The sequence below is a fragment of the Phyllostomus discolor genome, chromosome 8 (genome assembly GCF_004126475.2).
Source record: "Phyllostomus discolor isolate MPI-MPIP mPhyDis1 chromosome 8, mPhyDis1.pri.v3, whole genome shotgun sequence".
NCBI classification, from domain to species: Eukaryota; Metazoa; Chordata; class Mammalia; order Chiroptera; family Phyllostomidae; genus Phyllostomus; species Phyllostomus discolor.
In genome coordinates this window covers 69,637,556-69,665,197 of record NC_040910.2, presented here as the reverse complement: position 1 = coordinate 69,665,197, position 27,642 = coordinate 69,637,556, and the positions used below count along the sequence as shown (strand labels likewise).

Here is a 27,642-nt window from a genome sequence, read left to right as displayed (position 1 = left end):
ATGTTTCTCTCTCTGAAATCAAGAAACATATCCTTGGGTGAGGATTTAAAAAAAAAAGGCGTTCCAGCCCTGGAAACTGGGTTCACTGTCACCAAAGAAATGGAAAAGAATGTGCCCCCAGGTCTGAAGGGAGTCCCGAGAGAACAGCTCCGGGCGAGGCAGCATACACCAGTGGGGGCAGCGAGCCTCGCGGGCTATGAGAGCAGGTGAGGTCATGCACTGGGACACGTGCTGGTGACACCGCCCTCGGGCACTCCTTCCTCCCTGCCCGCACAAGCATCCTTGACCATTCACTCAGTTCCTACATGGACACATGACTTCTTTAGCAGACCACATAGTCAAGGTTACAAGATGCCTACTAGTTTGTCTCATCCCCCCTGTGCCAGCTCACCTTCAGGGTGGGTAGAATCCACGGGTAGCCATGGGCAGTGACCCATGTGAAGAACCTTGGGCTAGGACCAAAATGACCAAGGTAGGAGCCAAAGGGCCACACTGCACCTGACACTCCAGTCGGCTCCAGAGCGGCCACGCAGTTCGCCTTGCTAAAACAACACACTCCAGGAGCTCAGCGCTTCGAGGGAATTTATTGAGAGCAGCTTTCATGTATCAAAAGGGTGCTGAGCTTTCCTCCATCACCGGCAGGTGTCACAGCTGGTGGTCCCTTTACTGCCACTACTTGGTAGGCCAGACCCCGACGACCACGATGGCCACAAGCAGCAGTAAAATCACCATTATCATCCCTAGAAAACAGAAGCACACGAGCACCTTTGAGAGATTCCCACCAGACGAGCACCACACATCCATTACACATCCTCAGAGAGGATGGGGATGCGGCCCTCCAGGAGCTCGGTTCCCTCGGAGCCCTTGGTTTGTGCTTCAGTGTGTGATGGGTGTCGGCAGCCCCAGGGCAAGCTGGTGGGTGCAGAAAGGAGGGGCTCCAGGGATGCTGGTGAGTCGGCACCCACCACCTTGTGAGTGTGCCAGCAAAGTGCAGGAGCCCCTGACAGCAGGCCTGGGGGGTCTGAGGGGGCCCCCACTCAGCACTTGGGAGAGGAGGGGAGTGTGCACTCAGCCCCCAGGTCTAGCATCTGTGTGCAGCCTGGCCTATTTCCCATGTGCGCTGACGCAGCACCGATAAAGCAGAAGACTTGAGCTAACAGAGATATTCATTCCAGAATCCAGGATCTCTACTATCCACAGGGCTTTGCCTTTACTTCTTGAGGCCAAGATACTTATGTCATCCATCTGTAAAAATATCCAAGAGAGGGACTTTTTCTTCGTATATAAATTTTTATGTTAGTACTTTTTTGTTTTATTTCCTAGCATTTTTGGCTGGGGAAGACAAAGGAGAGCACAGGCCCTCCCAGCCAGCCTGCTCCCGGTGCTCGGCACTGCCCGCCAGCCCCCCGCACCTCCCCAGCTCGTGCTTCTGGACTTGGGATTGCCCGTTCCCGTGAGGCTGATGGAGGTCCTGGAGAATACACTCGTCCAGCACGTAATGAGTGCCGAGCAGGATCCTGGCAGACAGGGGAGACGGGCTCGGCTACCACGAAGGAAACAGTCAATAAACTTACTGATCCCTGAGCTACTAAGGCCCCGAGAGGGAAGTGAGGAGCAGATACGACCAGGCCCGTGAAAATGCTCTCCTAAGGGACAAGGAGTCAAACCCACAGGACTGTGGTGGTGTGGCCACCAGAACTGCCCACCTCAGACTGAGGTGCTGCTTCCGGAAAGGTCAGGGTCCTGAGAATTCAACAGCTTACCTTCTTATAGGAAGCCATTAACACATCATTGATCTTATTAGCTAGATAGCCACCGGTCACATCTGGCTATTTACATTTCAGTTAATTAAATGGAAATAAAGTGAAAAATTCCGTGTCTCAGTTGCACTAACCCTATTCTAAGTGTGTAAGAGCCTCTGGAGGCCAATGGCTCCCACACTGCACAGAGACAATAAAGAACATTTCCATCATCATACAAAACTCTTTGGACAGAACTGACAGAGTGAACCGACAGAGTATGGAGATTTGATTATTTCACTTACTGCTGCAGCCCCAGCTCCTCTGACAGTGCCTGGGCATGGAGACCCAATGCACATTTGTTGAATGAATGACTGAATGGCCGCTCAATGTCTTTTCAACACTCACTCTACACTTGGATAGTTTCCCACACTGGGAATTCTGTTTTTCCCTCTTGTTGAGTCAGTTTTGTTAAATTATATTTTTCTAGGAAATTGCCCATTTTTTTCCCTGAGCATTCTAAAGCATTGGCATAAAACCGGTCACCATTTTCTCGCGATGCGCGTACCGCACCCCGTCCACGCCCCCTTCGCTTCTCCCTGAGCGACTGTGTGCCTTCCCCAGCTCCTTCCTCTTGGCTGGCCTTGCTGCAAGTGCGCCTTTTTTATTAATCTTCTCCAAAAACAAGTTTGGCTTTGTTGATCATCTCTCGTTTATTTTCTGTCTCATTACTTTCTGCATTTATTTTCCTTATTCCTACTATCCATATTCAGTCAGTGAACCCTGCTATTCATAGACTTTCTCTGGATTTACTTTATTGTTCTTCCTCTAACTTCCTGAATTGAAAATTAACTCCTTCATTTTCCATCTTTCTTCTAAATATTACCTCTCTAAACCTACAATTTTGATATGAAATCATAGTTAGATTCCAAATTCTAAGTATTTAATAAATTTTGACAATTCCTTCTTTGGTCCAATAATTATTTAGAAGTGTGTTTTAAATTTTCCAATTATGGTGAAACATAGTAATAAAAAAAAATATATATATATATATTAAATTCTGAGATACTAATACATATACTATATTTTGATGTGAAAATATCTGTGATTTCTATTGGTGACAAAGACCTAAGATCTACGAACACTACTGCAGTCTGTTAACTCCCTTCTTAATTGAAGAAAATGCTAAATCTCAGTTAGAGGTTGGTGAAAATAAGAATGTAATTAGTCTTCTCCTCTGGTTCGCAGACTTCCTGAGTTCCAGTCACAGACCCCCAGGATTCACTGCGGTTCAGGTAGTGTGAACTTAAAACCCAGCCCACATAAGCCAGGGCATCCATGGTTTCAGATACTGAGGAGTGACAATATATGGTAAGTTCCCCTGTCATCTCCCTGTGACAAGGGGTGCATTTTTCCTAATACACCCCCCTTTCTCTGATTACCCCATCTTTTCAGAATACTCCCTTTGGGGAACTAAGAACCCCTCCCCCGCCCCCCCCCCCCCCCCCCCCGCCACCCCGTCTTCATGTGGATGCAGACCCAAGGCTCTGTATCAGAGCATAAGCTGTGGCCCATGGGCCAAGTCTGGCTTTTGGTCTGTTGTACAACCCATAAGCTAAGAATGGTTTGTACATAACCTAAGAATGGCTTGTATATATTTACAAGGTTGTCAAAAGAAAAAGAAGATGTCATACTGTCTGTGGTCTGCAAAGCCTAGTCCATTTACTGCCTGGCCTTCACAGAAGCACGCCGACCCTGCTCTGTGTCACTACGGCTGACAATGACCCAGCTGCTGCGCTGGTTCATTCACTTCGGTGCTGGTTTCCAGCTCCCTCTCCATTTATTTCATCTGGGGAGTTCCTTTCTTCCTTGTAAATTCAGCTATGTACTAACATTTTAGGGGGTGTTGTCAAAATTTATCTAGCATTTCAAAATGCTTGTAGTGAGGGGGGTGGTGTGTGTTTGAATATTATCTCCGTCCATCTTCTTGCCAGAACCAGAACAAATCTTTTCATTCATTTCTGTCCCCAGAAATGTCTTTAGGTTGATCAAAAGCTCCACCTGGGCAGGAATCCCACTACTTCCTGACGAGGGTGAAGGATTTATACTGCACAGCATAAAACAATAATGGAGATGGGGGAAGGAGAATGGACCGTGGTGGAGCGTCAGGGGCAACAGTGGCCCTGCAGAGCCCAGGCTGGCCTGAAGACGGGGGAGGGGCTGAGGGTTTGAGGGAAGGGGAGAGATAATGAGTGGCGTTTCAGGAAGAAGTGCTGTCACCAGCTCAGACAGGATCAGAGCTGGGAGGACACTCGAGGAAGAGAAGCTACTCGTGCAGCAAGCATTTGGACTGAGGCAGCTGTGACGGCCGAAGGGGAGGCTGATCCAAGTGACCTGGAGTTTTCAAGTTGGAGTGAGTATGAGAATAGCTGAACAAGTGATGAGAACAAAGAGACCAAGAACAACAACTGGTGGGGAAGAAGAATTCGCACATCCAGTTTTAAAAATATGAAGAGGCCTCAGGGCACTGGGGGCCACTGCAGGGGACCGACCTGCCCCTCACGTCAGCCAATCCATTCTCCACAATTCAGCTGGAATGGAAATCAGGTCTATCGACTTCCTGGCTTAAAACTCTCCAATGGCTTAAACTGAAGTCCAAACTCTTCGTGGTGGCTTGCCAGGCACTATGCAGTCTAGCCTTGCACCCCAAACCCGCACTGTGTGCCTATGCTCTGGCCGTCCTGGCCTTTGGCTCCCCCAGCACGCCGCACTCCTTCTGGCCGCCTGGCCTTTCTTGACGCCACCCTTCCACCTGGGGGTGCTGCCCACCCTTGGCCCAGCGAATCCCTCTTCCTCCTCCCACATGCAGCATCAGTGCCATCTCTCAAGGGACTCCGTCTAGACCCCAGTGGACCATGCTCTTGCTGACTCTGTCTCTGTAGTGACCCTTCCCAAATCCTAAGTTAGGCCTCAGTGGCTGCCTGTCTCTGTCACTGGCACGGGTGCATCCGTGGCAGGGACTGTGCCTGTCTAGTCCACCACCACAGCCCCGAAGTGGGCACAGGGCCCAGCGCACAGACGGGGCACGGCACATTCTCCTCCGCACGAGCGAATGCATGTACGGGACACCCAGAAGGCACGAGAAGGGCCAATAAGAAAGACACAGAAGCAATAGTCAGTAGTGAGGGAGAGGCTGAGAAAATGTGTCAAGGAGGCCAAGAAAGAGACAATTCAAAAAATGGTCAGGACTGATCTACAAACACTCCCGAGTCAGCAGGAGGACAGAGAGAGAGGTCTGAGGTCCGGGCTCACGGGACCATGAGGCAGCACCCAGCTCGCAGTGGGCAGCGGGAGGGCGGGGCTCCCGCACTATTAACACAGGGATTTCTCTTTAAGCTCCTACTTACTCCATCGCAGAAACTGTGAATCACACAAAGTGTGTCCCAGTGAAGGTGTGACAGGGCACACAATGCCTGTGAAAAATGAAGATGCACTTCAGCGACTGACAGCAGAGATAGTGTCACTTGATAAAATGTGATGAAGTGGGTTCTTGACCCAGGATGAAAAGGGGGACCTGGAGAGCGATGGCAAGTAAGACTTCTACATTTTAGGCCCTTTCAGAACAAACAGGGGTCCTTTGGGCAGGAGATTTTCAATAGGTTTAAGTAAACTTGTGTGCACTGAGGGTCAACGAAGGAAGTCATTTTTAGATGGCAAGTGACAGTGATAAGCAAAAGCCAGTTGCAGTCTTTTGGATTCTTTAGGACAAAGAACAGGTGTTTACATACCTTATCACTACAATCCTTTGGCTTTGAGAAGTGTGGCTTTTTTGGAATGTGACCACTGCTCTGACACCTTTCCTGAACGGAGGCTCAACAGGACGTTCCAGGAGTAACCAAGGGTCTTCTGAGAGCCGGGGATGCCTCCCTGTCACAGAGGGAGCACCCACACCCGCCAGGCCCTGCACTGACTGCCTCACTGAATTCTCGGCAGCAAATGACTCACGTGGGCTTTACGGATGAGGGAGCTAAGGTTCTGGAAGGCTCTCCTACTGAAGGCCCTACAGCTGGTGGGAGGAAGACCTGGAATGGAAATCCAGGTGGGACTGAACTCTAGGCCATGATCTTCCCCTTTTTCTGCATGGTACGGGCAGGGGCGGGGGGGCAAAGGGGGTCTGTGCAGTGGTTGTGGGGGGGACCTTGTTCCCTACAGCGTGAGTTTATCAGGGAGGGAGGCCCAGACTTCTGTGGGCTGCAACACCGGTATAAGGAGTTTCTTCTTCTTTTCCCTCCACCCCATTCTTCCCTTCCTTCAACTTTTTATGTTGAAAAAATTTAAACAAATATAAAAATGGACAGAAGAGGATAATGAGCTGTGATGAACTCATCAGTCAGCTTTAACAAAGACCGAGTCATGGCCAATCTGGTCGACACCACCTCACCTGCTCCCTGCCCCCCGTGCAGTATGAGCAACTCCCGGATACATTTCATTAATGATCACTGTGGTATGTGCCATTGAAAGAGAGGCACCACTGAAGACGACACACCACCACCACCTAGGTCAGAGGGTTGACTATTATCCTTCGAGTCAGAGGCAGGGACGAGTTCCCACCGCTGCAGGTGTGGGCGTGGCTCCAGCGAGGGGGCGCGGGGGTCACCCTGGGGGGGCATGAGAAGACTGTGAAGGGTGTTCAGTCACATGTGAAAGAGAGAACTTCTCTCTCTTGCTTCAGAGCAGCCCTTAAACCTCAGGGAGTCTAGTCATCCATCCCCTAGCTAAGGAAAAATTGGACATTTTAGAACGAGGAAAGACAGTGAACTTCTGGGAACCTGCCAACTTCTTCAACAACGACTGCTCTTTGCCCTCAAGCCCAGCACTGAAACACCTGGTGAGGCCCCGGCCCTCGGGGAGGTTCCCTCCGCGCTTCCTCGGCTCAGCGCTCGGGCACTGCGGGCCCCTGGCAGGGTGGGCTCGGGCTGCCAGAGTCAGAGGAGTGGAAAAACATGCCCATTTCCTTTGGTCACTTCACCAGATGAGTATTACTCAACCACTTGCAATATTTACAAGTCCAGCTCACAGCAATTCGAAAAAGATGTGAGAAAACAAACCTCTTTTCAAACTGGGAAAGGATATGAAACACAGTCTCTCAGGAACAGTGTTGTGTTTTCTGAAGATTGTTCATCTGGATTAATGGTCCATATTTTTTCCAGTGAAACACTGGAAACTTGCAAACGACAGAGCTGCCAGCACCTCTGCGGCAGCTGAGCACAGGGGACGGCTCAGCACTCAGCGGTGAGGAGCGGGAGGAGGTGGACCTGGCTTGTCCTGAGGGTGAGGGCAGAGCTCTGCCCGCCCCTTCTCCCCTCTGGCTGTAGCAAATGCAGGAGACAAGGGTGGTGGTGGGGGGAGGGGCAAAGGGGTGGGAGATAGGGGATGTGGTGGGCAAGTTTATCTGGAACTCTCTTTATCTATATTTTTATCACGAGGAAAGCCGTACTGGCTACCTGTTGTTGGTTGTTCTGAAACAAAATATATATTCTCTTGTTGTCTGGCTGGCTCCTCACATTGGGAAAGTCACAGCCAGCAAACAACTCTCCCGTAGCTCGTCGCCTCTGCAGACCCGAGGAGTGCATTTATGAAAGGACCCTGGAGCTCTCTTTCTCGACTGGGCCCATCAATAGGTGACATTTGCTTATGTATTAACCGGTTCATTCTCACTGATCAAACAGATGTTTCGCAGTCAGGGTGGGAATAAGCGGGAGAGAAGACAAAACTGGAATATTTGTTTTCAAAAGTTCATGTAAATGTTCCCTTTAATCCCATTACTGGGCAAATAAGCTAAGAAAAGAGTAGACGCCGGCAGAGAAGGTGAACATATTTACATTTTGATTCTCAGATTGAATTGCAGTTACCCCCGAGATCACCCCTCGTCCCAGACCCGCCCGTTCCGGAGCTGCCCGCCTCTCCCGTTGGCCACAGGGCCCGGGCACTCGCCTCCGTCCTCCCGCCGCCTCCAAGCTCGGCTGTGCTGGGGAAACGGCCACGGGGTCTGGGTTTGTTCAGACTCCGGTGCGGGGGACGGGCATCTGGTGCCCCCACTGAATATATTTCACATCACCGCTCCAAGGTGCTTTCATTAAAATGCTGTGTCCTTACCTGGCCCTCACCACTCCCTCCAGGCTTTCCCTCCTCTGTTCCTGGGTCAGCCCTCCTCCCCAGCTCCAGCCAGCTGCCCCCCGTTCCCCAGCGACCTTCCACCCTCTTCCCTTCCCCAGCCTCCCCCAGGGCCAAGGGGTGGGACTTGGCTCAGATGCCAATCTGCCCTCACCCCCAACACCGCTCAGCCCCTGAAGGAAGAAGCATCGACAGCCAGCCAGGCTCCTGTTCTCCAAGGGCTATCCTCCGTCTGCACGTGCTTACGCTATTTATCACTACTTTCCTCAGTTGGGCTCTCTGAGCACAGGGCTTGTGTTGGTCAGATGTGGTGGAAGGGGGCGGTTTTGGGAGTCAGCGAGACCTGTCACTGTCTAACTATGAGACGCTGGGGAAGTTCGTTAACTCTGAATTCTGCCATCTGGAAAATAAGCCTGAAAGTACTGATGCCGCAGGCTTGTTGTGAGGGTCCAGTAAGAGGAAGTACATGAAACTTGCAGAACATAACCAGCATTCCATAAACGGGAGCTATGGTGACAATAATCATTCCTGCTCGTATAGCCCACTGCCCAGGAGTGGGGCCTTGCATATGGCAGATGCTCCACTGATGGCCTGTGAGAGAGCTGGCCTCCGGTTTTACAACAGAAATAAAATGTCATTCATTCCAAAAGAGAAGGAAGAGGAGCAAAAACAGAGGAACACCTGGGTGGCACCTGGTGTGGGAACAGAGAGCCCCGCGGTGAGGACGGGAGTCCAGGAAAGGTTGCGAGTTCAGGGTGGAATGTCTGGCAGCATCCGTTTCGGCTGTTAGCCACCGGAAGGGCAGCTGCGCTGGGCGAGACGCTGGCTGCAGTCGGGGGGCGGGGGGCAGAGCACAGCCAAGTGGACGCCAGGTGAGAGAAGCTGTGAAAAACCGCCTGTGAAGGCCTTTGAGGGAGGAAAGGTCAGGGCAGGGGCACATGTCGAGGACAGGCCCAGGGTCACAGGCGGGAGGAGAGGTTAAAGCAAACCCAGGGGGGACCGGGAAGATCTGCAGGGAGCCCGAGGCTGTGCCCCGCCTTGCGACCTGCTCAACCGTGTGGGACAACGGGTGGAGAGAGCTGAGGTGCCGCGGTGCCGGGGGCTGGGCCCCTCTGCTCGGACGGCACAGATCGTAACGACAGTGACAACACACGCAGAACAGCAACAGAAGTGGAAACAGAGAGGAGCTGCTGTTCTGGCAAACGGTGCGCGTGCGCATGGTGGCGCTGACCGTGCTTAGATCCCTCACTGTTCTCGCCATGAGACAATGGCCGGCAGGGTGGACACCTGCCCCCAGTCTTTAGGTGAGAAAATGGGGGCTCCAAGGTCAGTCGTGCCACTCAACCCTTGAGAGAGCCCCATGGAGGCAGGAGGCTGGCGGCCGGTGGCTTTGGGTCAATGGCAGCATTCTCTGGGGAGGGAGTGTTGCGGAGCTGGGAGCAACCCAGGCAGCCCGGCCTCGGGACGGAAGGGGCCACTGGGAGTCCTGCGGATGCAGGGGAAGCCCATGGTGACACTGAAGTGAGAGTGTAACCACAGAAGTGACAGTGTGACTCCGCAAAGAAAAAAATGCACCAGAAGGCGAAGAATTGGGCCAGAATCTGCCTGTGTTCTGGTTCTGACTGAAAACAAAGAAAACTGGAATTAAACACTCTCTAAATTTTCATCGGGTTTATGTCACACCAACCGGATGTGTTTGTGTCTGTGTCTTTCACTGAGATCACAGACCAGCAACAGCCGAGGGGGAAGAGGCAGGAGCGGGAGCTCCAGCCTGGCCCCGTGCCTTAGCGAGCAAGCTCCGCAGCACCCCTGCGCCCCGCTTCCCAGGGCTCAGCGGGGAACACACATCTCCCAAGACTGCAGGAGGGTTATGTGGCATAACGGCCAAGGGCCTGGGCCTGGTGAGTGGCCAGCACTGGCTACACACTGGCTCTGTTCTGAAAAGTACAGGCTTCCTGAAGGTAGAAACCATGGTCTTCTCTGAGGTGACTCTCTGGAGTGGCAACCCAGGTGCCCTGCGTGTGTGGAGGCTAAGGTGACACAGGGAGGGCAGCAGCACCTCCCTCACGCTGGCAACTCAGCCCCGTGGTCGGCTGAGGGCCCAGGCCCCATCTGGGGGAAGTCACTTCCCTGTCCCTGAGCTGGGCCCCGTGTCAATGCGGACAGGAGGTAGTGCTCTGTGTAAATGGAAAAACTTGCAAAGAATCAACAAGAGAACAGTGTAGATAGAGACATCTGGGGGCCAGAGAGCGTGAAACATTCTCAGCAGGAAGCAGGAATCAGGAAAGGTGACCTGAGAGGAGTGGGGGTGGGGAAGACAAAAGAAAGGGCTTGCCTAGAAACAGGAAATTAAAAGGGATTAAGACTGCACAGGACTGGCAGAGGAGCTGGATGGCGGTTCCCAGGTCCAGGCAGCAGGTGGCTGGGTCACAGCCACAAGGGTGGTGAGGCGAACCCTTGGTCTGCAGGGCCGCCACGTGAGAGCTCGTCTCACCAGCCCAGGGAGAGTCAGGTCACAAGGAAGGGGTCAGACTTGTTAGTCAAGCTGTCCCAGTGGGCAGCTGACCAAGGTCGCCGTGCTGGGTACGATCTGCCTGAGAGTTTGGTTGACCCACGCCGAAACCGCACTCAACAAACACATACCAAGTGCCCACTGCGGCTCGTGTCCAGTGGGTGCCAAGGCACACGCCAGCTCATTGAAGGGCTCCTGTCTCACAGCAGAGGCAGAAAAGTCAACCCACCCATCTCCCCAAAACAAATCCGAAGAGCTCTGCAGATGGTACCTTCCGCAGAGGGAGTCTGCAAAAGCTCAGCCGTTATTGTTGCTCCCCGCATGGAGAGTGCTGACGAGTTTCTAGGCCCCATCCCTGTTCTGAAAGTGTTACTCATTTCCTCTCCCCGAAATAAGTGCAGCCCGGCCATCACCACAATTCAACAGCAGAATTCAATTGCAAGTAGATAATCCTTCATATCAACAATCAAAAGCAGCTGATGATGAGTTGTCAAGTCAATAATTTAATGTCAATTCTCTGAAGCTATCAATATTTGCTAAGAAATATCCCCTTGGTGTGCTGCGCGTTACTCCCGGGAACGCAGCTCTGTCTGGAGTCTGGCAGGAATTCAAGTGTCTCTGAAAAGACAGTCAGGAACTCTGCTGTGGATATCTTGTTTTGACAATTCCCTCTTGACTAAGTGTCAAAAGATTCCTGGACGGCTCCAGTCAGGCTGCGGATTCACCATTTCGGCCCCTTCATCTGTGCCGTTCAGACCGGGAAACATCACCTGGCATCAATTAGAGGTGCCAGGCAGGGCGGCAGGAAGGCGCTGCCGCCGAAGTTCTAACTCAGGTATTGCAAGGCAGGGCGGAGAGGGGCAGCGTTGATCGAGAGAATCCTTTCCAATGTGCCAAATGCTTATCCATCTCATTTTTTTTTGAAGCAAGTCATTTGACCAAGATGCAAAAGGCTACTGGGTGGTAGGTCTGAACTGAGTCTCTGAATTCCAAACCTCAGAGAAGCATATGATTGTGTGTGTGTGGGGGGGGGGGGAGTGGCCATGTCTGTTCCACTTGACTCTACCTCCCGCACACACTGAGGGGCCCGTGCTGAAGTCCAAGTGAGGCCGACCGTGCTCTCCCCTCCAGGAATTCTGGCCTTTGGACAAGCAGTGTTGGGGCTCAGTCACAGTGGGTGTGACAGTCCAGAGGGGTGGTCCACAAACTCAGGCCAGAAGGTCGCAGGACATGCCTTTGTTCCGACTTGTCCTGAGACGTGGTTGGCCCAATTATCCCTTAGATTCTGGCAAGGGACCCAACACCATTCAAATAAATTACATGTTCTTCAACCTAAATGTGCCCAAGTCATTTCCTCTTACTTGTAACCAAGACCTTTCAGTAAAGACACTGTCCACACAAGTAACTTTTTGTCTCTCATTATTTGCAAAACATGAGCAACATGAGAACAGTCTCACTTTACTGATTTAACACTTTTCAGCATTCAAAGGCATTGCTTCTCTGAGTGTACGGCCTGGTGCTGCACCCGGCACCCAGCTGTGAACGGGCCAAGGTCCCAGCTGAAACATCTCTCACCACGAAGAGGCCTGCTCAGACCCCGAGCTCTTCTCTTTCAAAGCCACGCAGCCTGTGATGTTACAGGCACCGTTTGGTTACGGCTGTGAATGCCCAGAAGAGTCAAAGGGAGCTGGAGGTGGCTCGCGCTCTGGGGCGAACAGTGTTTGGAGCAAAGGTCAGGGCAGGAGAGTTCCCCTTTGTAAACAAAGCTGACGAGACCTCCCCCCTTGGGGACCCCTCTTCCCCCAGGGCACACTGTGTGGAGCCCACGGTCCCAGGTGAATGCACAGTGCTCCTGCCACCACACTGCTCTTGTAAGAGCCACACCTGCCACCGTTAGGGGTGCTGGGCCCTTTGTATACATTATACACATTCACACATTGAGTTGCTCGGTAAATGCTTAATCAACAAATGGAAGAGAAAGCCCCCACTCCTGATGGAGTTAGGAAAGCAAACACAACATTGATACTCCCCTGGTTTTGCACCCCTGTTGGCTTTTGATTTATGCGACAAATATTGACTGAGCCCATACAGGGTTCCTGGCACCGTGCTAGGTGCTAGGGACACAGCAATGGACAAAACAGACAGGAATCCCTGCCCTCACCCTCACTGGGTTGCTGTGCGTGTATGTGAGCGTGTGTGTGTGCATGCATGTGTGTTGAGGGGTGTGGCAGGTGAAGACAGACAGAAACCAAGATAAGTAAATCAAGTAATGGGCTAGAAGGTCGTAAGTGCTCAAAAGAAAAATACAGCTTATCTCCCTCCCTACAAGAATGCTAGGTGGTCACTCACAGGCATGCATCCCCTTCCCCCGGGGCTCCGGGGACATACGGGAGGCAGGAACGCTAACACTTTCCAGAGACGGGCCGCCCCACAGTGGGATTTGGAAACACAGCGTGGGTAAGATTAGGGTGCCTTCCTGCGTGGCACCAGGAAACTGCCATCCCTGAATGTTAATAATATGTAAGCTCAGAAATAACACATTACGAGAGTTGGTTGGAATGAAGGGTGATGTAATGACAACTGGAAACAGAAAGGGACTTATTATGGAGTGTAGAAAAGGAGGGCTGGAGAGGGGGAACTTGTCAATGAGTGCCTGGCCCTCCCAGGGCAGGGGTGGGTACCCCGGTCAGTGAACTCTGTACCTGCCCAGGCTGTGGGACCGCTGGTGTCATGTGAAGAAGTGGCACACTGCAGCCGTTCCAACACCCGGCAAAAAGTATGTGCCTTAAGCTGTTGGCTGCCGCCGGCACTGGGGCTGTTTCACTTTATAACAGCTCTGGCTGAGCATCACCACGTGCTGGCCACCAGCTGGTCGCTGAAGTCCAGCGGGAGCCAGGTTGTGGGGGAAGGAAGGAGGGATAACAGGCACAAGATGTCACCCGAAGTTTGCAGGCATCCGGGTAAATGCATTTCAGTTCAAGTGGGAACTGCGAGCACTCCTCCTGGTACTGTGGGTGGAGAGCCACTCTGTCATCCTGGAGGCCACATCTGCCCCCACCTCATCTCAGCATTCCTTTGGCCTCCAAGGTGACATGGATTATATATGACCAAGGGCCACAGTGGGGAGGGCAAAAGAAAGATGATTGTTAAGAGCTGTGGGAGAAAAGAAAAATAAGGGCCGGAGAGAGCAGCCAGACGTGGTCCTTTCACTTAAGAGCCGAGCCTTTTCGCAAATAACCAGAACATGTCATGACCGCCCAGTTTGGCTGTGAGGCCTATCCTCACCATTGGTGCAGAAAAATTAGCTCCACTGTGTTCAAAGGGTCACACCTGCTTTCAAGTGGTCACTGTTAAGTGACTGGAAGCTCTCTGCCCCACCAACTTCCCCCACCATTGTATGGGTTCCCAAGGGTGCAGCGAGTGACAGAGGATGAGAACCCATGTGTGAGCATGAACACGAGCTTTCTCCCTTTGGGAGGCTGTGTGGATAGCATAACAACTAGGGCTGCAACCTGGGCCGAGGAGCCAGAGGGCTTGCACTGAAATCACAGCGCAGTCATCTGGGTAAGGGATCCAATCCCCTGAGCCTAAAACCAGGCGAATACTGCTAACTCTCAGCTCCCAGAGTGGTCATGGAGAAGAAAGGAGGTAACAGTTTAGTGCCATGCCGACGGTCTGGTGCATGGCGTGTTTTCAGTTGATGTTAGCTGCTCTTACTACCGACTGGAAACTGTTCTTGTACAGACGGGGCGTTCACAGTCATGAATGAGCAGAAGCCACTGTGGTCTGCCCCCTCTTGGAGAGCACCTCAGCCATCTGCACCTTCTCCACTGCACCGTGCCAACTGTGGGAGTGTGGGAGGAAGGGAGGGGCCTCTGGGGAGGAGCCGGCCAGCTTCCCACCCTCAGGAGCCACCAGTGCCAGTGCGACCACACAGGCTGCCACACTCTGCTTGAAATCTCTGCCTCACTCTCCAAAGACTCCATCATTAAAAAAGATTTTGAAATTTATGCTTGTGTAAATTCTTCTAACAACCTATATGCCTAAATGTATACAAATACCTAAAGTGAGAGCATGGTGATTCATGTTTGCTCTGTCAGAGGGAGGGGCATCTTCCCCTCAGAGTGCCCCGCAGTCTGCCTCCTCCGCAGGCCCTGGGATGCTAATTCAGTGACACTGCTGTAGGGAGGGGCTTGGGGGCAGGGATGGTGTGGAAACTACCAGGCTCACTGCTCCGCTGCTAATTTTTCGCCAGTGGCAGGATGACAGGCATCAGAGTTGTGAGCCCCATGGGCAGCCCAGGGCTGGTAGAGTGAGAACAAAAAAGAGACTTGGAAGTTGCTCTGTGCTGGGTCATGGAAAAAGGGCCTCCTACCAAAAGTAGCACCAGGCTTGCAGTTGGATCTAGGAAATATGCAGGCACCACAGGGACACAGGGGCTGCGGAGCTCCAACACCAAATGCACGGCGACACTACAGGGGACGCTACACTAAAGGGAAGGACACTGCACTTTAGCATGAGGAGTGTTGCACCGGTGACATCTCCACTCAGTGCTATGCTCAAACGCTTTCGCCACCACCCCCAGACACTCTCCTGTGGAAGCATGTCATCTGAGAGCCACCAATCTGCCCAGTGCCACTGAGTGTGGTGCCAACACTCCGTGTAGCAGCACGTGGCAGAGGTGCCCAAGTGAACCTCCAAAACCCTCTGACATCATGCAGCTTTGGTGATGTCACCAATGGACCCTCTGGGGAAAATGGACAGGATCCCTGGCTACACACTCCAGAATACGACTGGCCTAAAAACTGTGGAGCCAGAGTTCTGCTGGCAAGAAGGATGTGTGGAGGTACGTGAGGCCCGAGGATTCCTGCAGCAGAGCTCAGACTGGGGAGCAGCGGCAGCTGAGGGACACGGACTGGAATCCTCTTACAAGAAATGTGGCTTACACTGTTTTTTAAGGATAAGGCAGCCTAGGTAGAAGTCCCCGCTCCCCTCCTCAGAAGTGGTCAGTGTGTAAGGCACTTGAGCAGACCATAAAAGTACAGTCACAGAAAGGCGCATTGAGGACCACAGCTGAGTGCCGTGGGTCACATAATGGCCTGTTCCAGCCATTATCAGGTGTTTGCTTATCACGTACCAGGCAAAAACCACAAAATATCTGCCCTTCAGATGTGTGTTGTTAGTGCACATAATAAAGGTGTTTGAAGATAATATTAAAATGATGTCACCACCTTCTTCTTATCCACTCTTCTGAAAAAAGTAGAACAGACCATTTAAAACATTAGACTTGGCTTGGAAATATTTGTTGACTTACATGGTCTGTCGATATTTCAGAAGTCATTTCAAAGGAAAAAAGAAAAGCTGGATGATGACACATCCCCATGAAGTGGCCCAGTTTCCCCCGCTGTGGCCTCTCATTCTCACACGCCACCGTCCCCGCTGCTCTGCACCTGACAGGGACTGTCGCCAGCCCCAGAGCCCTGTGCCGGCGTCTGCACACCCAGCATGAGGTCCGCTTTAGGCCTCAGCTCTCTCACGCTCTCTCCCCACTGACGCACGGCTCTCCAGCCCAAGGCCACCTCAGGATCACTTTTGCTAGGCTCTCCTAAACAGTGAACCCACAAAAATAAACACACTCCTTGGGTAAAGTAACAACTGACTGGGTGCATCATTTAAGTCCTTGAGTTCTCCGAGAGGACAGACCACGTGTTTCCATGTCTGTGTCCCAGGAAGGGATACACAGGTGACCAGCAGAGACATCATTTAATACACATTCAACATGTTTTTGTGTTTCGGTTGATTGGACTCACTTATTTAGATTGTTTAGACTCAAATATTACTTGGATATTAAGAGTCACTAGTATGGATTTCAAATGACATTTTTACTTGGTGGTAGTTAATATGGGAATGTTCTGGCAGCTAGAACAGTGCTTGGCACATAGTAAGTGCTCAATAAATATGTGTTGAAAAATGAATGAATACATGCAAGAGTATAAACTATCAATGAAATGGGTTATTAAGGAACATTGGTTCTAAAGAAATACAAAAAGATACATGTAAGGACAGTTGGTATTGCCAAACTCAAAATAACATATTACCCATTAGTGGTTAGTAATTTGAATTTAAAATTCTAGGACAATATATTCTAAATGCATCTTTGAAATAAATGAAGTTACATGTTAGTGCAATGCTGGGGTTTTACCAGATGTTCATGGGTCTCTTTCTGATGCAGATGATTCAGACTTACAATTCTCAGCCAAGTAGATCCTTTTTGTATCGAATCCAAAAGTTCCAGTTCAGATTTCACTCATTCCCTGTGACTTTTTAATCACCCTCTGTTTGCAGATGTTCCTGAGAAGGTTATTACCAGAATCACCTGCTGCTAGAAACATTATGTATAGAGCAGTGCTACTCTCAGCATGGCCTCAGGTGCATCAGCATCACCCGAGAGCTGGTTAGAAATGGAACTTCAACACCTACTGAGCCTGAGACCCTGGGGTGGGACCCAGGAAACTGGGGGTTCTAGGGAGGGGCCCAGAAAGCTGGGGGTTAACAAGCCCTCCATGTACTTCTCCTGACATGAAAGTTTGACACTGGGTTAGCAGAGAAGATTGAAAGTTCACTAGATGTTCTCTGCACCATGTAATCAAATGTCATCTGTTAGCTGATACAAAGAGCTGTGGCCTTCTCTGGGCACTACGAAGACAATGAGTCAGGGTCCCCAGCTAGTAGGGCCACTATCCTGGGGGCAAAAGAGGCACCAAATGACTGTCCTTGCTGGAGACATAGCCGCACGAGGAAGAGCAGCAGCCGGTGTGTCTCACACGAACTCATTTATTGTCACAGTTCACCCGCAGCCCCACTCCAAGAGCAGTGTGGCCTCATGTCCTCTGGGCGGAGATAGTTCTGTTGTGAGGAGGCCTACAGGACCAGAGCAGCCGCTGAAGTGGCCAGAAGACTGCTCTCACTTACATAAAAAGAGACTCCGTGGATCATCTGCACTGGACTGCCAGACTTTTCCATTTAGCATCAGGCTGAGCCAGATGCATTTCACTGCTGAGGAACTCTGACCCTCTTCCTGGCCACAGAAGCCCAAGAAAAGGCCCAAGAAGAACCAGAGGTGAGAACTACATGGCAGGAAGGAGCTGGTGTGACTTGTTTCAAATGCAATTGCTGGATGCCAGTGGGCCAGTGTGACATTACGTCCCCACATCAGGGGCCTGGTCTTGGATAACATTCATATTGCTAGTGCACCTGAAGAATGAAGATTTGGGATGCTAAAGTACTGGGTGCAAAATAAGTGGAGAGGGGGTGCTTTGTCACTCATGTACAGCTAGCTGCACTGCCCGCCGCCCAGAGCATGCCAGAGAGCTCATTCTAAAGCAGCCTACCTCAGCACTGGGGGTGAGGAAACGGGAGAGGGAATGTCCAGTGATTAGTTCCGTATGGTCCCGACATTCTTGAAGTACACTCTTTACACCCCCTGGAACACTTCTGCATTCCTGATAGCATGGCTGCAATGTAAGTTTTTCCACCCTGAGCACTGTCTTTTATGGACTCCCCACAACATCCTAGGAGCAAGACTTGCCGTCTCTCCCTCCTCACGCCCTCCCGCACCACGGCCATGCTCTCCACGCCATTCCTTGTTCTCTTTCTAAGAATGCAATAAACATTTCAGCACAATCTTTTCAATCCACATTATTTATAATATTCTGAACATCCATCGAGCCTGGCTAGAATGCTAAGCAATAAATCAAACTTAACAACAACAACAGAGGAAGGGAAAAAAAAATCACCCTTTGGCTGGGCTAAAGCCTGAGACATTTCATTCCCCAAAGGGTTTAGTTATGTTAGGGAAAGAGAGATGGGGATGAGGCTCAAGGTTTAGAATGACAGAGCCAGGAACTCCAATCTACAGGCATAATCATAACTGTGTGGAAATCTCAAACAAACTTACCTCTCAGGGGTGTCGGGAGGAGAAACGAGATACGTGGGAAGCACTCTGAGTGCCGAATGAAAGCAACTGGAGCCCAGTTCTCCTTTCTGGTCCTGAAAGGTCATCTCCTTGGGAAGGAAGAGGCTAAGAGCCCTCCTCCTCTGCCAGAGCCCCGGTCCTTGCTAATCAGCACCCCCTCAACAGGCCCAAATGTGGGTGGGGAGCCTTCAAAGGGGGCCAGCACCAGGGCCCAGGCAGGCAGAGTGAGGACGGCTCCTGGACACGAGGCCCCAGCTCCGCTAGCGGCGACCCTCCCCTCCCCAACCCCCACCCTACCCAGGGAGGACCACGCCAGGCCACACACAGCCAGAGGTCTCTCCACAGAAGATTCCACTTCTGCCCCGGGGGCGGGAAGCGGAACTTGACCCACACCCATACTGTGTGGCGCTATGCAGGTTTATATAGTCTGATTTTCTCCTCACAAAGAGAGAATCTGGCTCAAGAGCTCGCTGATGATTTCAAAATTTATCTAAACAAACGTGGAGGCCAGCATAGGCTATTGGCTAATTGCATAATTGGCCTGAGGCCTTCCTGCCTTGGCGACTTCCCCACTCATTCCGAACCTGGCCCTGGAAACCCAAGCTGATCGGTCTTGCCACGGAGCAGGCGTGTGTTTACGTGGCTGGGCCTCAACTTCGCGGCTCTGCTCGTGTATAGTCTGCCGTGCTTGGCAGTCTGCTCGTAAGTGGTCTCTTCTGACAGTTTCCTGGATATGAGGGCTGCAGCTTTTCCATTCTTGTTGAGTGGCACTGAATACCAGATGGGAGTAACCGCGTCACAACCCCCTTTTTATCGCTGCAGCCTCACGCTGGTGCTGGGAAAGGACCGAGACGAGTCAGTCATGAGACTTTTCTCCAAGACAGTCAGGTGAGAAAGTGACTTTTCTTACTAAAATTGTCAAGGTTGCCAACGAGTCTAGCTTCACCACTCTCCCATTTTGCATTTCAACCTGATTTACTCTTTGTATAGGACAGATTTTGTCTCCCACTCACTGGGTTGCTCCAACCATTGTTCTATAAGGTACTGGTACCAGCTTTGCTTTGTTCATCACTTCCACCAGTGCCCACAACACGGGTAGAACCAAATCTACTGATGACGTCCACATTTGTTTAACAAGCCTTCTGAAATACTACAACTTCTTTACCATGTCCCTGTGTCACAGGAGCCACAAACTCCTTGTGGCGTGACTATCACAGTTAATGGTGTGTTTACAGCTTTACAGCTCCTGCTTCATTTACATCTGATGACACAGACCCACTCCTTCCTCCAGACCTCAGCACTGAGGGGCTCACCCAGCCCTCCGGGCTTCCTCCTCACTGGGTTCCCACTCTCACTCCCGGCACCCACGGGGACTTCCTTTCTTAGCTCTCAGCTCCTAAGCTGAGCTCTTCTCCCCCTGGAGAAGAGCTCCCCATTCCTCTTACAGAGACTTGGCCCACCTCACGCAGGGACACCACCATGCTCTCTCTGCTTCTTCCTTTGGTGCCCTCTCCCTGGTCATTCCACCTTTTCCAACTTGACCCACTCACAGATGCTACCTTCCTGTCTTTACTCATACAGTGTCATTGACATGTAAGGAAAGGTTAAGGCCACGGCTTTAGAGCCACAAAGCTTTGGTTCTAATCCTGGCTACCCCACTTCCATCTGTGTGATCTGCAGCAAGCTACTCCACCTGTCTGGGTCTCGCCCATAAAATGGGGTAATAATAAGTAGGATCTATAATGTGCTGGGAATAGTATCTGTGACACAGTAGGTGCTCAACAAACATTCACTTTTCTTAAGGTTTAACCAGGCATGTTTTACACTGTGCCCAAAGCCCTTTCAAATGGGATCTGTTTTGACCAGGGCTCTGGTTGAGGGGTGAGCCAAGGTAGCTGTGGTTTACAGCCCAGAATCCCACACCAAGCCACGGTGACTTGGGCATACAGAGCAGTCAGCCAGTCCACAGGCTGGCCGGCTGCCTCTGCCTGTTTCAGCCCAGCTCATGAAGCTGCACTGAGTAAACAGGTTTTCTCTGGAGGTGAACTAGGAAATAAGGAGCAACGCAGGCCTGCCAGGTTTCCCCTGCTTCCTAGCAATGATACCGTGTGTCCTTGTAATAAACCCACCTTTGCTGGACAATGGGAGTGATTTGGTTCTCTCTACCCCCACCCAACCAAAAGATCTCCCAGAGAATGAAGTTTGGTAAATATGTATCTCCTGCTACAGATATATGTACTTTAAACAAAGGGCAGAATTTGAGTAAAGGATCACATTTTGAGTCATCAGTAAGATGTCTGGAAGGCTTTCTCTCACTTTTGAAGTTAGCCTTTTTAGGCCATTAGTGAGATATTTATGGCATGAACAATATCCACCCCATTTCAAATCCAGATTCTACAGTGTCTGGAGGTATAATCAGGATGGAAGTCTTCACAACTTAAGGTAAGAGGCAACTTTTTTCTGGTTAACTTCCTTGTCATTCTGGAGAATGTCCCCACCACTGTATCTCAAATAAAAACCTGAAGCTTCCTGGAGCACAGGTTACGGGTGGAGCTACAAGCGAAGAAGCAGTTGGAAATGAGAGCTGGTGAAGGTTAGTGAAGGCAAGACTTCAAAGGTTCATGTTGGAGTTTAGGCTGAGTGGTGAGGAGAAAGCTAGTCATTCTCCATCTATCAAGTATTCTGGATTAGCTACCACGTTAGACACTGGGAGCACAACAGTGGCCAAGGTGGAGGGAACGCCTAGTCCCAAAGAATTTGTGTGCCAACGGGGGAGACAAATACCCAGACTGGTAAATGTTCAGGGAACAAACAAGGTGCTCTAGGAGCTACTTAAGAGAGTGGCCAGGTAGGGCTGTCTGAGGAGGGAATGAGCTGGGACCTGAAAGTTAAGGGTTCTGTCACCAACAGCAGCTGGGAAAGGACCATTCCAGGTGGAGGAGTCATAACCACAGAGTGCCTGGGGCTTGCACAGACAGGGAAGAGAGCCACTGTGGCCAGACCTGGACTATGAGGGGAGAGAACTCAACATGCATTTGGTGACAGAGCAAGGGACTAAGTTCTGTAAGGCCTTGGGGGCCACGGTCAGGAATTGGTTTTATTCAAGTACAAGGGAAGCCAATGATGGGTTTAGGCACAGAGTAGCACCATCTCATTTATGTTACACAGACATTTATGCCTCTGTGTAGAGACTGAACCGGACGGTACAGTCTTCGGGACAAGTCAAGTCAACACAACCCTCCTGAGAGAACCATCACAGTGGTTAGGCGAGAGGGGGTGCGTGGGTGGCATGGGGTGGTGGCTGTGGAGATGGAGGGATCTGAAATATATTTTAGGACAGAATCACCAGAGCTTACTTCTGGATAAGAAAAGGGGCTGTGATGACAGAAGGGGAAGAAACAAGATTTCAGCTTCGAATAACCAGGTCCACGGTGCCACTCCCTGAAGTGGTGTGAACAAGGAGGTTCTGGCTACGCTGCACAGGGATTCAAGCTGAGACAGCAAATGAGCAGTTGGGCGAGTGGCATAAAGCTGAAGCTCAGGAGACAGATTCTGCTTGGCTTGGCAGTGATGGTTAGAGATGGAAAGGCCAAAGAAGAGCTGAGACAGGAAAGATCCCAGGGGGGCAGAACAGTAGGGACAGAAGAGGAGCAGTAGCAAGAGGGGGTCAGGATGAGGAGGGTGGAGGGAGGGAATGCCAAGTGTAGGGACGTCTGACACTAGGAGGAAGGGTTGGTGAAGGGGACTGAAAGGTCAGTCTCTGACTCTGCCACACTGTCTGGCAAGGGCCGCAGCAGCAACAAAAGCAAGCGTTCACGAAGGGGCTCCTGTGTGCCAAGCACTGCGCTCACTGTTTTGCATGCATCGCCTCTAATCCCCATAATGATCCTGCCATTGACTTTACTCTCACGGTGATGATGACAGGGACAGAACCCCAAGCTCAGAAAAGCTGAGCAATTTATCCAAGGTTTCAGAGCTCTTCAGTTTCAGGCCTGGAATGTGCACCAGATCTGACTAGGAGCAACAGGCATAGTCAGACGTGTGCAATAACGTTAGGACTGTATGTAAGTACAAAAGGGCCCAAGGATACCAACAATGCAACTTCCAAACCATCTTCTCTGCTTCCACAGCCAGGCGCCCTGTCCCAGACTAAACTACAAGGACGTCTTGCTGTCTGCCGCACCACCCAGTGCCCGTGGGCCTCCCTTCAGCTGCTGAGTCCGCTCTCTCCTTAAATGTGAATTGAAAGCCTAACCCCATCTATTCCTTGATTTCCCTTCAGGAACTAAGGAAGGCAAAATTATTACTTGCAGATTCTGAGAACGCCTAACCTGAAAATAACAAAACATTCAACAGAAAACCAATCTGAGCTAAAGAGGCTAGTTAATAAAAACATTTGTAAATCCCAGCCTCTTTCTCATGAATCAACCATAATCAATGAGAAAATATAACTTAAAAGTTTATTCATAACTAAACTAATGGGCAGAGAACAAAGGAATTAATAAAAATGGATAGGACTGATGTTTTGAAAATCCTATAACTTTATTGAGGGTTATAAAGGAAAATTTGAATAAAGAAAGACACCATATATCTGGACAGGAAGATTCAGTACTGTGTGTGTCAGTTCCCTCCAAATTAATATAAACATTTAATTGAGTTTCAGAAATATAACAGGATGTTTCAGGAACCCGCCAAATTACTGGGAGGCACCTAGGACTACTGCCTGTTTTCAGGTACGGAGAGTAGGGCTCTGAGAGTGAAGGCGGAGGCACGGAACAATGGTCCCGTGGTGTCTGCGGCAGAGTTGTGTGTGGGCAGGAGACAGGAGGAGAGTGGGCCACAGAAGGCCCAAGGGTTGTTGGGAGGAATCTGGGCAATGGGGAGCCTCTGCAAGGCTTTACCGAGTGGGAAGAAGTGTGGTGGAGGGGAAGGGTTGATAACGCCGATCCACATTTTCCAAAGCTCACCCTGGCTCCAGTGTGGAGAATGGGCCAGGAAGGAGCAGAACCGGGCACAGGGAGACAAGTTAGGAAACAACAGGAGCAATCCTGAAGATGAGAGGCATGTGAAGGCGAGAAGGACAGAGCGCAGGACTTCCACAGACACAAAGGGGGAGACTTGAGCAGAGGCATCAGCTCGGACGTGGGGCCTGAGTGAGAGGGAAGTGCTGGGAGCAACTCCTGAGAACTTGGCGTGAGAAACTGAGTAGTTGGTGGTCTTGCTCATCGAAATGGAAAACAGAGAAGGAAGAACAGGGCTGGAGAAGATCACGAGTCCAGTTGTGGACATCCTGGGTATTATTTGGAGCAAGGTTTGACAGCACGGTATTTGCTTTTCTTCCACTGGGGTTATACAGAATGACTCTGTTGGGCTAGCAAGCCACTGAGGAAAACTTCCTGTTCTGGTGGGGGCTGGGGAGCAGACGGACACCTACTCTGAACTGTGAAGTAGATACGGGCTCTTGGAGTGATTCCATACGTGGTGAAAGGGCTCAGGTGGAGGCCCAGCATCAACGGCTGGCCGAGGCCTGTCCAGCAAGGCCCGCTTTGGGGTCTCCTCCCCACACTCCTGTCAGAGGCTAAGTGTGGTGCCCCCACTTCATTCTCTCCCCTCTACCCCAAGACTCCCAGACAGTCACTGTATGTTTTTGAACATTGGATAATCTTTTGGTTGATACTTGAAGATATTTTCTTACCACAATCCCTCCTCTTTAACATCCTAGGATGCATTCCTTCATTCATTACATTCCTTCAATGATTATGTTGTTTTAAAGTATGGTAAGAAAGTTTTCAACAGAAAGGCATGTCACTGGAAGCCATGCTCTTTTTTAAAAGATTTTATTTATTTATTTTTAGAGAGAGGGGTAGGGAGGGAGAAAGAGAGGGAGAGACACACCAACATGTGAGAGATACATTGATTGGTTGCATCTCACTTGTCCCTAAATGGGGACCAGGCCCGCAACCCAAGCATGTGCCCTGACTGGGAATCGAACCAGCAATCTTTCGGTTCATATGCCAGCACTCAGTCCACTGAGCCACACCAGCCAGGGACGAAAGCCATGTTTTTTGTTAACAAAGTGTTAGTGCCTCCAGGTGTCTGTTTTCTTACAATGACCTACATCACCCTATCCTTAGACTAAGCTCTTTATCATAGTGTAAAGGGAGGTCAGCCAAAGGAAAGTTAGCTGTCTTCTCCACTGGACACCCTGCTGGAAACCTATTTGGCCAAGAGCAGACCTGAGATTCTCCACTCACCTGTGGCAGCACACCCCATTGAAGGAAAGGCAAACATCCAAGGAAGAGCTCAACTTACAAATTAGAATATGTGAAATGAGCAGGTAGCTTTATGGGGATACATTTTCCTCTTCACCAAACACAACTGTGTGTCCCTGTCACCTCACAGATGGGTATCTAAGACACCTGCACAGGCTGAAGCAAGGGCGTTCGATGCTTGTGTGGAACCTAGGTCAGGCACCGGGGGCAAGAGAGTGCAGGACTTCAAGACAGGTGTCCTCAACAGGAAAAATGGGGGTTCACAACGACAGACCCCAACTGACTGTGACCCCAGGTGATGAGCATCTGAGAGAATCCGTTTTACAGAGCTCACACGACGGCCCAGAGCAACTTCTGAGCCTTCACCATCAAACAGTGTCTTTCACTCCGACAAACAGTTATGGAGAATTAGAAATTATGTTTCTTAAATGAAGCAGGTTTTTCCTTTCTATAAATATTCAACCTTCTGTGTTTGAAATAGAATTCTCAGAGCGTTCATTTCATGGGGTAAAGTATAAACTCAAGAAAAGGACACACTACGCCAACCTGGAATGTAGAGCTTTTGCAAAGGATGGAATGGCACTCTTCGTTTCATAAGCTTAAACTGCATGCATCTTTTAAAATTGAAAACGATTTTCTTGAGCAGCTAAATGTTTCCAACAACTTCTGTCTACGGGGATTAAATTGTCCTTCTGTGTATTTTCTGGAATTATTTTATTAATCAATCACAAAATTATTATTGTCTATTCCAAAAATCCCGATGAAAACTGTAACCTGAATAATATTCAAGGGTTTTCTTTTGAAGCTGGGAGCCAGCAATCACTGTGCTGGACAAGGCTGCTTTGCTGTGGCGCATTTCCTCAGGAGAGGAAATGATTTTTGAGAATACTGAAGCCTTTTTTATTCTCCAGCAGGCTAGCGACACCTGTGCACGATCTTTCTAGACAACAATAAGACTTTTCTGAGGTTTCATGTCATGAGCATTTAATTTAATAGCTCTGAGAGTTTAAACAGGACACTAATACCTCTGTTCACTGGCACGATTGGTGACCTGGGGATTCCAGTTAACTTAATTTTCCATCCACTAATAGTAACCCATTTAAGCCATGAACTTCCTTGGCAGAATAGGGGATCTGGACATCGGTTTGTGGGTATGTACACTTGTATGTTTTGTCTCTCAGTTCTATACTTTAAAAAAGAAAAATCAGCATTTTGCCCTCCATAAATCTTCAAATTAGTAAACCAATCAGCAACCACATATAAGAGGCCTCATCAAAAGAGAGAGAAAAAGTTTAACTCTGACAGTCTCAGCTAAAGAATATAAACCCCGTGAAGACGATGAAATGCGTTTCTTGCACCCATGCAGCCCTCGTTTACCTCGCCAGGCACTGATCTGCACCTGGGGGTGGGGCACACAATCTGTAAGGCTTTGGGGACTTCAGAAGCTCGAAGTTCATATATAGATAAAGTCAAGAACTTCATAAGATATGAGAAATGACAAGTATTTAAAGCAAATGAAATGTACTTTTTTGAAATAATTAGTGAAAAGACAATAAATTTAAAGTTGCCTCTAATCTTTTCTTTTTTTTTTAAGATTTCACTTATTTATTTTTTAGAGAGGGGGGAAGGGAGGGAAAAAGAGAGGGACTGAAACACCAATGTGTGGTTGCCTCTTGCGCCCAGCTACTGGGGACCTGGCCGGTAACCCAGGCATGTGCCCCAACTGGGAATTGAACCGGTGACGGCCTCTAATCTTTTCACTGGTAGAATAAGGGCTTATTTTATATCTTGACTTCAACTTAGCAGAATTAGAAAGCTTCAAAAGTTCTTAGAAATGTAAAGGTAAATGGGTAAAAATAACAAAAAAAATTTAATTTGACTTGCGTGGGACTGAAGACTAGAGGTCCTCCTCAGTCTCTTGTAGTTTTATGCTTTAATTAACAGATGCCAAGTCCTGCAAAGTCACGGGCGGGGCTCAGTTTCTTTCCTCTGATGATTTCCAGCAGGCAACCTTGGCCTTCAGATCTTAAGTTTTCTGGAATACTAGGTTCCATTCTTCCTGGTTCCCAGGCCCCACCCCTCTGAAGATTCTGATTCAGTGGTTCCAGGAAGACACAACAGGCATTTGGATTTTTAGTAAGACTATCATGTGATCCTAATTATCAAGGGAATCTGGAAACTCTGGCTATGAACAATGACTTGCCTAAGAATGGAGGGCTGGGGTGGGAGGGAAAAGCAGGTTCCCAGACCCCAGAGAGTCAGGACCAGTGAACCTTGGGCTCAGGAATCTGCCTTTTAAATGAGCACTTCAGGTCACACATGGTCAAAAGAAAAATAGCCCTTGTTGCTGAAAAGCCACCAAACTCTTTTCTGCAAGTGTCAGACACACCAAAATCAGGAGAAACCCATGTAGGTCCGAAGTAGTGACACGGGGGCAGCAGCCGGGACACCTCCGTCCTCTGGGCCCTGCAGTTCCAGGTCTAACCTGGATGAGCTGCTGCTGGAAGTTCCACCTCCACAGGAAGCCAGGGGAAGCACAAAGTATCATGGTCAACAAGGTGTCTGCCTGTCCCCACCTGGGGTGGGACTAGGATGCCTGTTGGTACAACTCATGTAGTTGTAAACAGTGATCTCCTTAGGGGAAGAAACCCAGAGTGGCAAAGTGTCTTGGAACGGGCTTGGCCTGCTTATATCATGTCTGAAAATCGCAAATGAAGCTATGACACGTACCATTGCCTGGTCATAAATGAACACACTGTTTACCACAAATTCTGCCGAAATAAACCTGTCTTCATGTACAGTTGCTAAGGCATTTGTGCTTAGAAAAACAAATACTTTAAAGACAAACAATACCTTCACATTTTCCTTTCAAAAGTGACTAATCTACTCAATACCTCTGAAAAGTTGTAATGGGTTTCTTCTGGAATCCCTGTATTACTGCATTTCACACTTGCCAATAACTATATGAAC

General features: G+C 49.9%; 1 protein-coding gene and 1 pseudogene across 1 annotated transcript in view; one reads left to right on the top strand and one right to left on the bottom strand.

Moving 5' to 3' along the window:
• Positions 1 to 565: 565 nt before the first annotated feature.
• STX8 (syntaxin 8) overlaps positions 566 to 27,642 on the bottom strand; it is a 242,609-nt gene continuing 215,532 nt past the window's right edge. Inside the window, exon 8 of the mRNA XM_028534387.2 lies at positions 566 to 740. Coding sequence (XP_028390188.1) covers positions 673 to 740 — 68 coding nt within the window. The 3' untranslated portion in view covers positions 566 to 672. The remainder of the gene's footprint in view (positions 741 to 27,642) is intronic.
• The window catches only part of LOC114515278, a 31,881-nt pseudogene continuing 22,174 nt past the window's right edge, over positions 17,936 to 27,642 (top strand).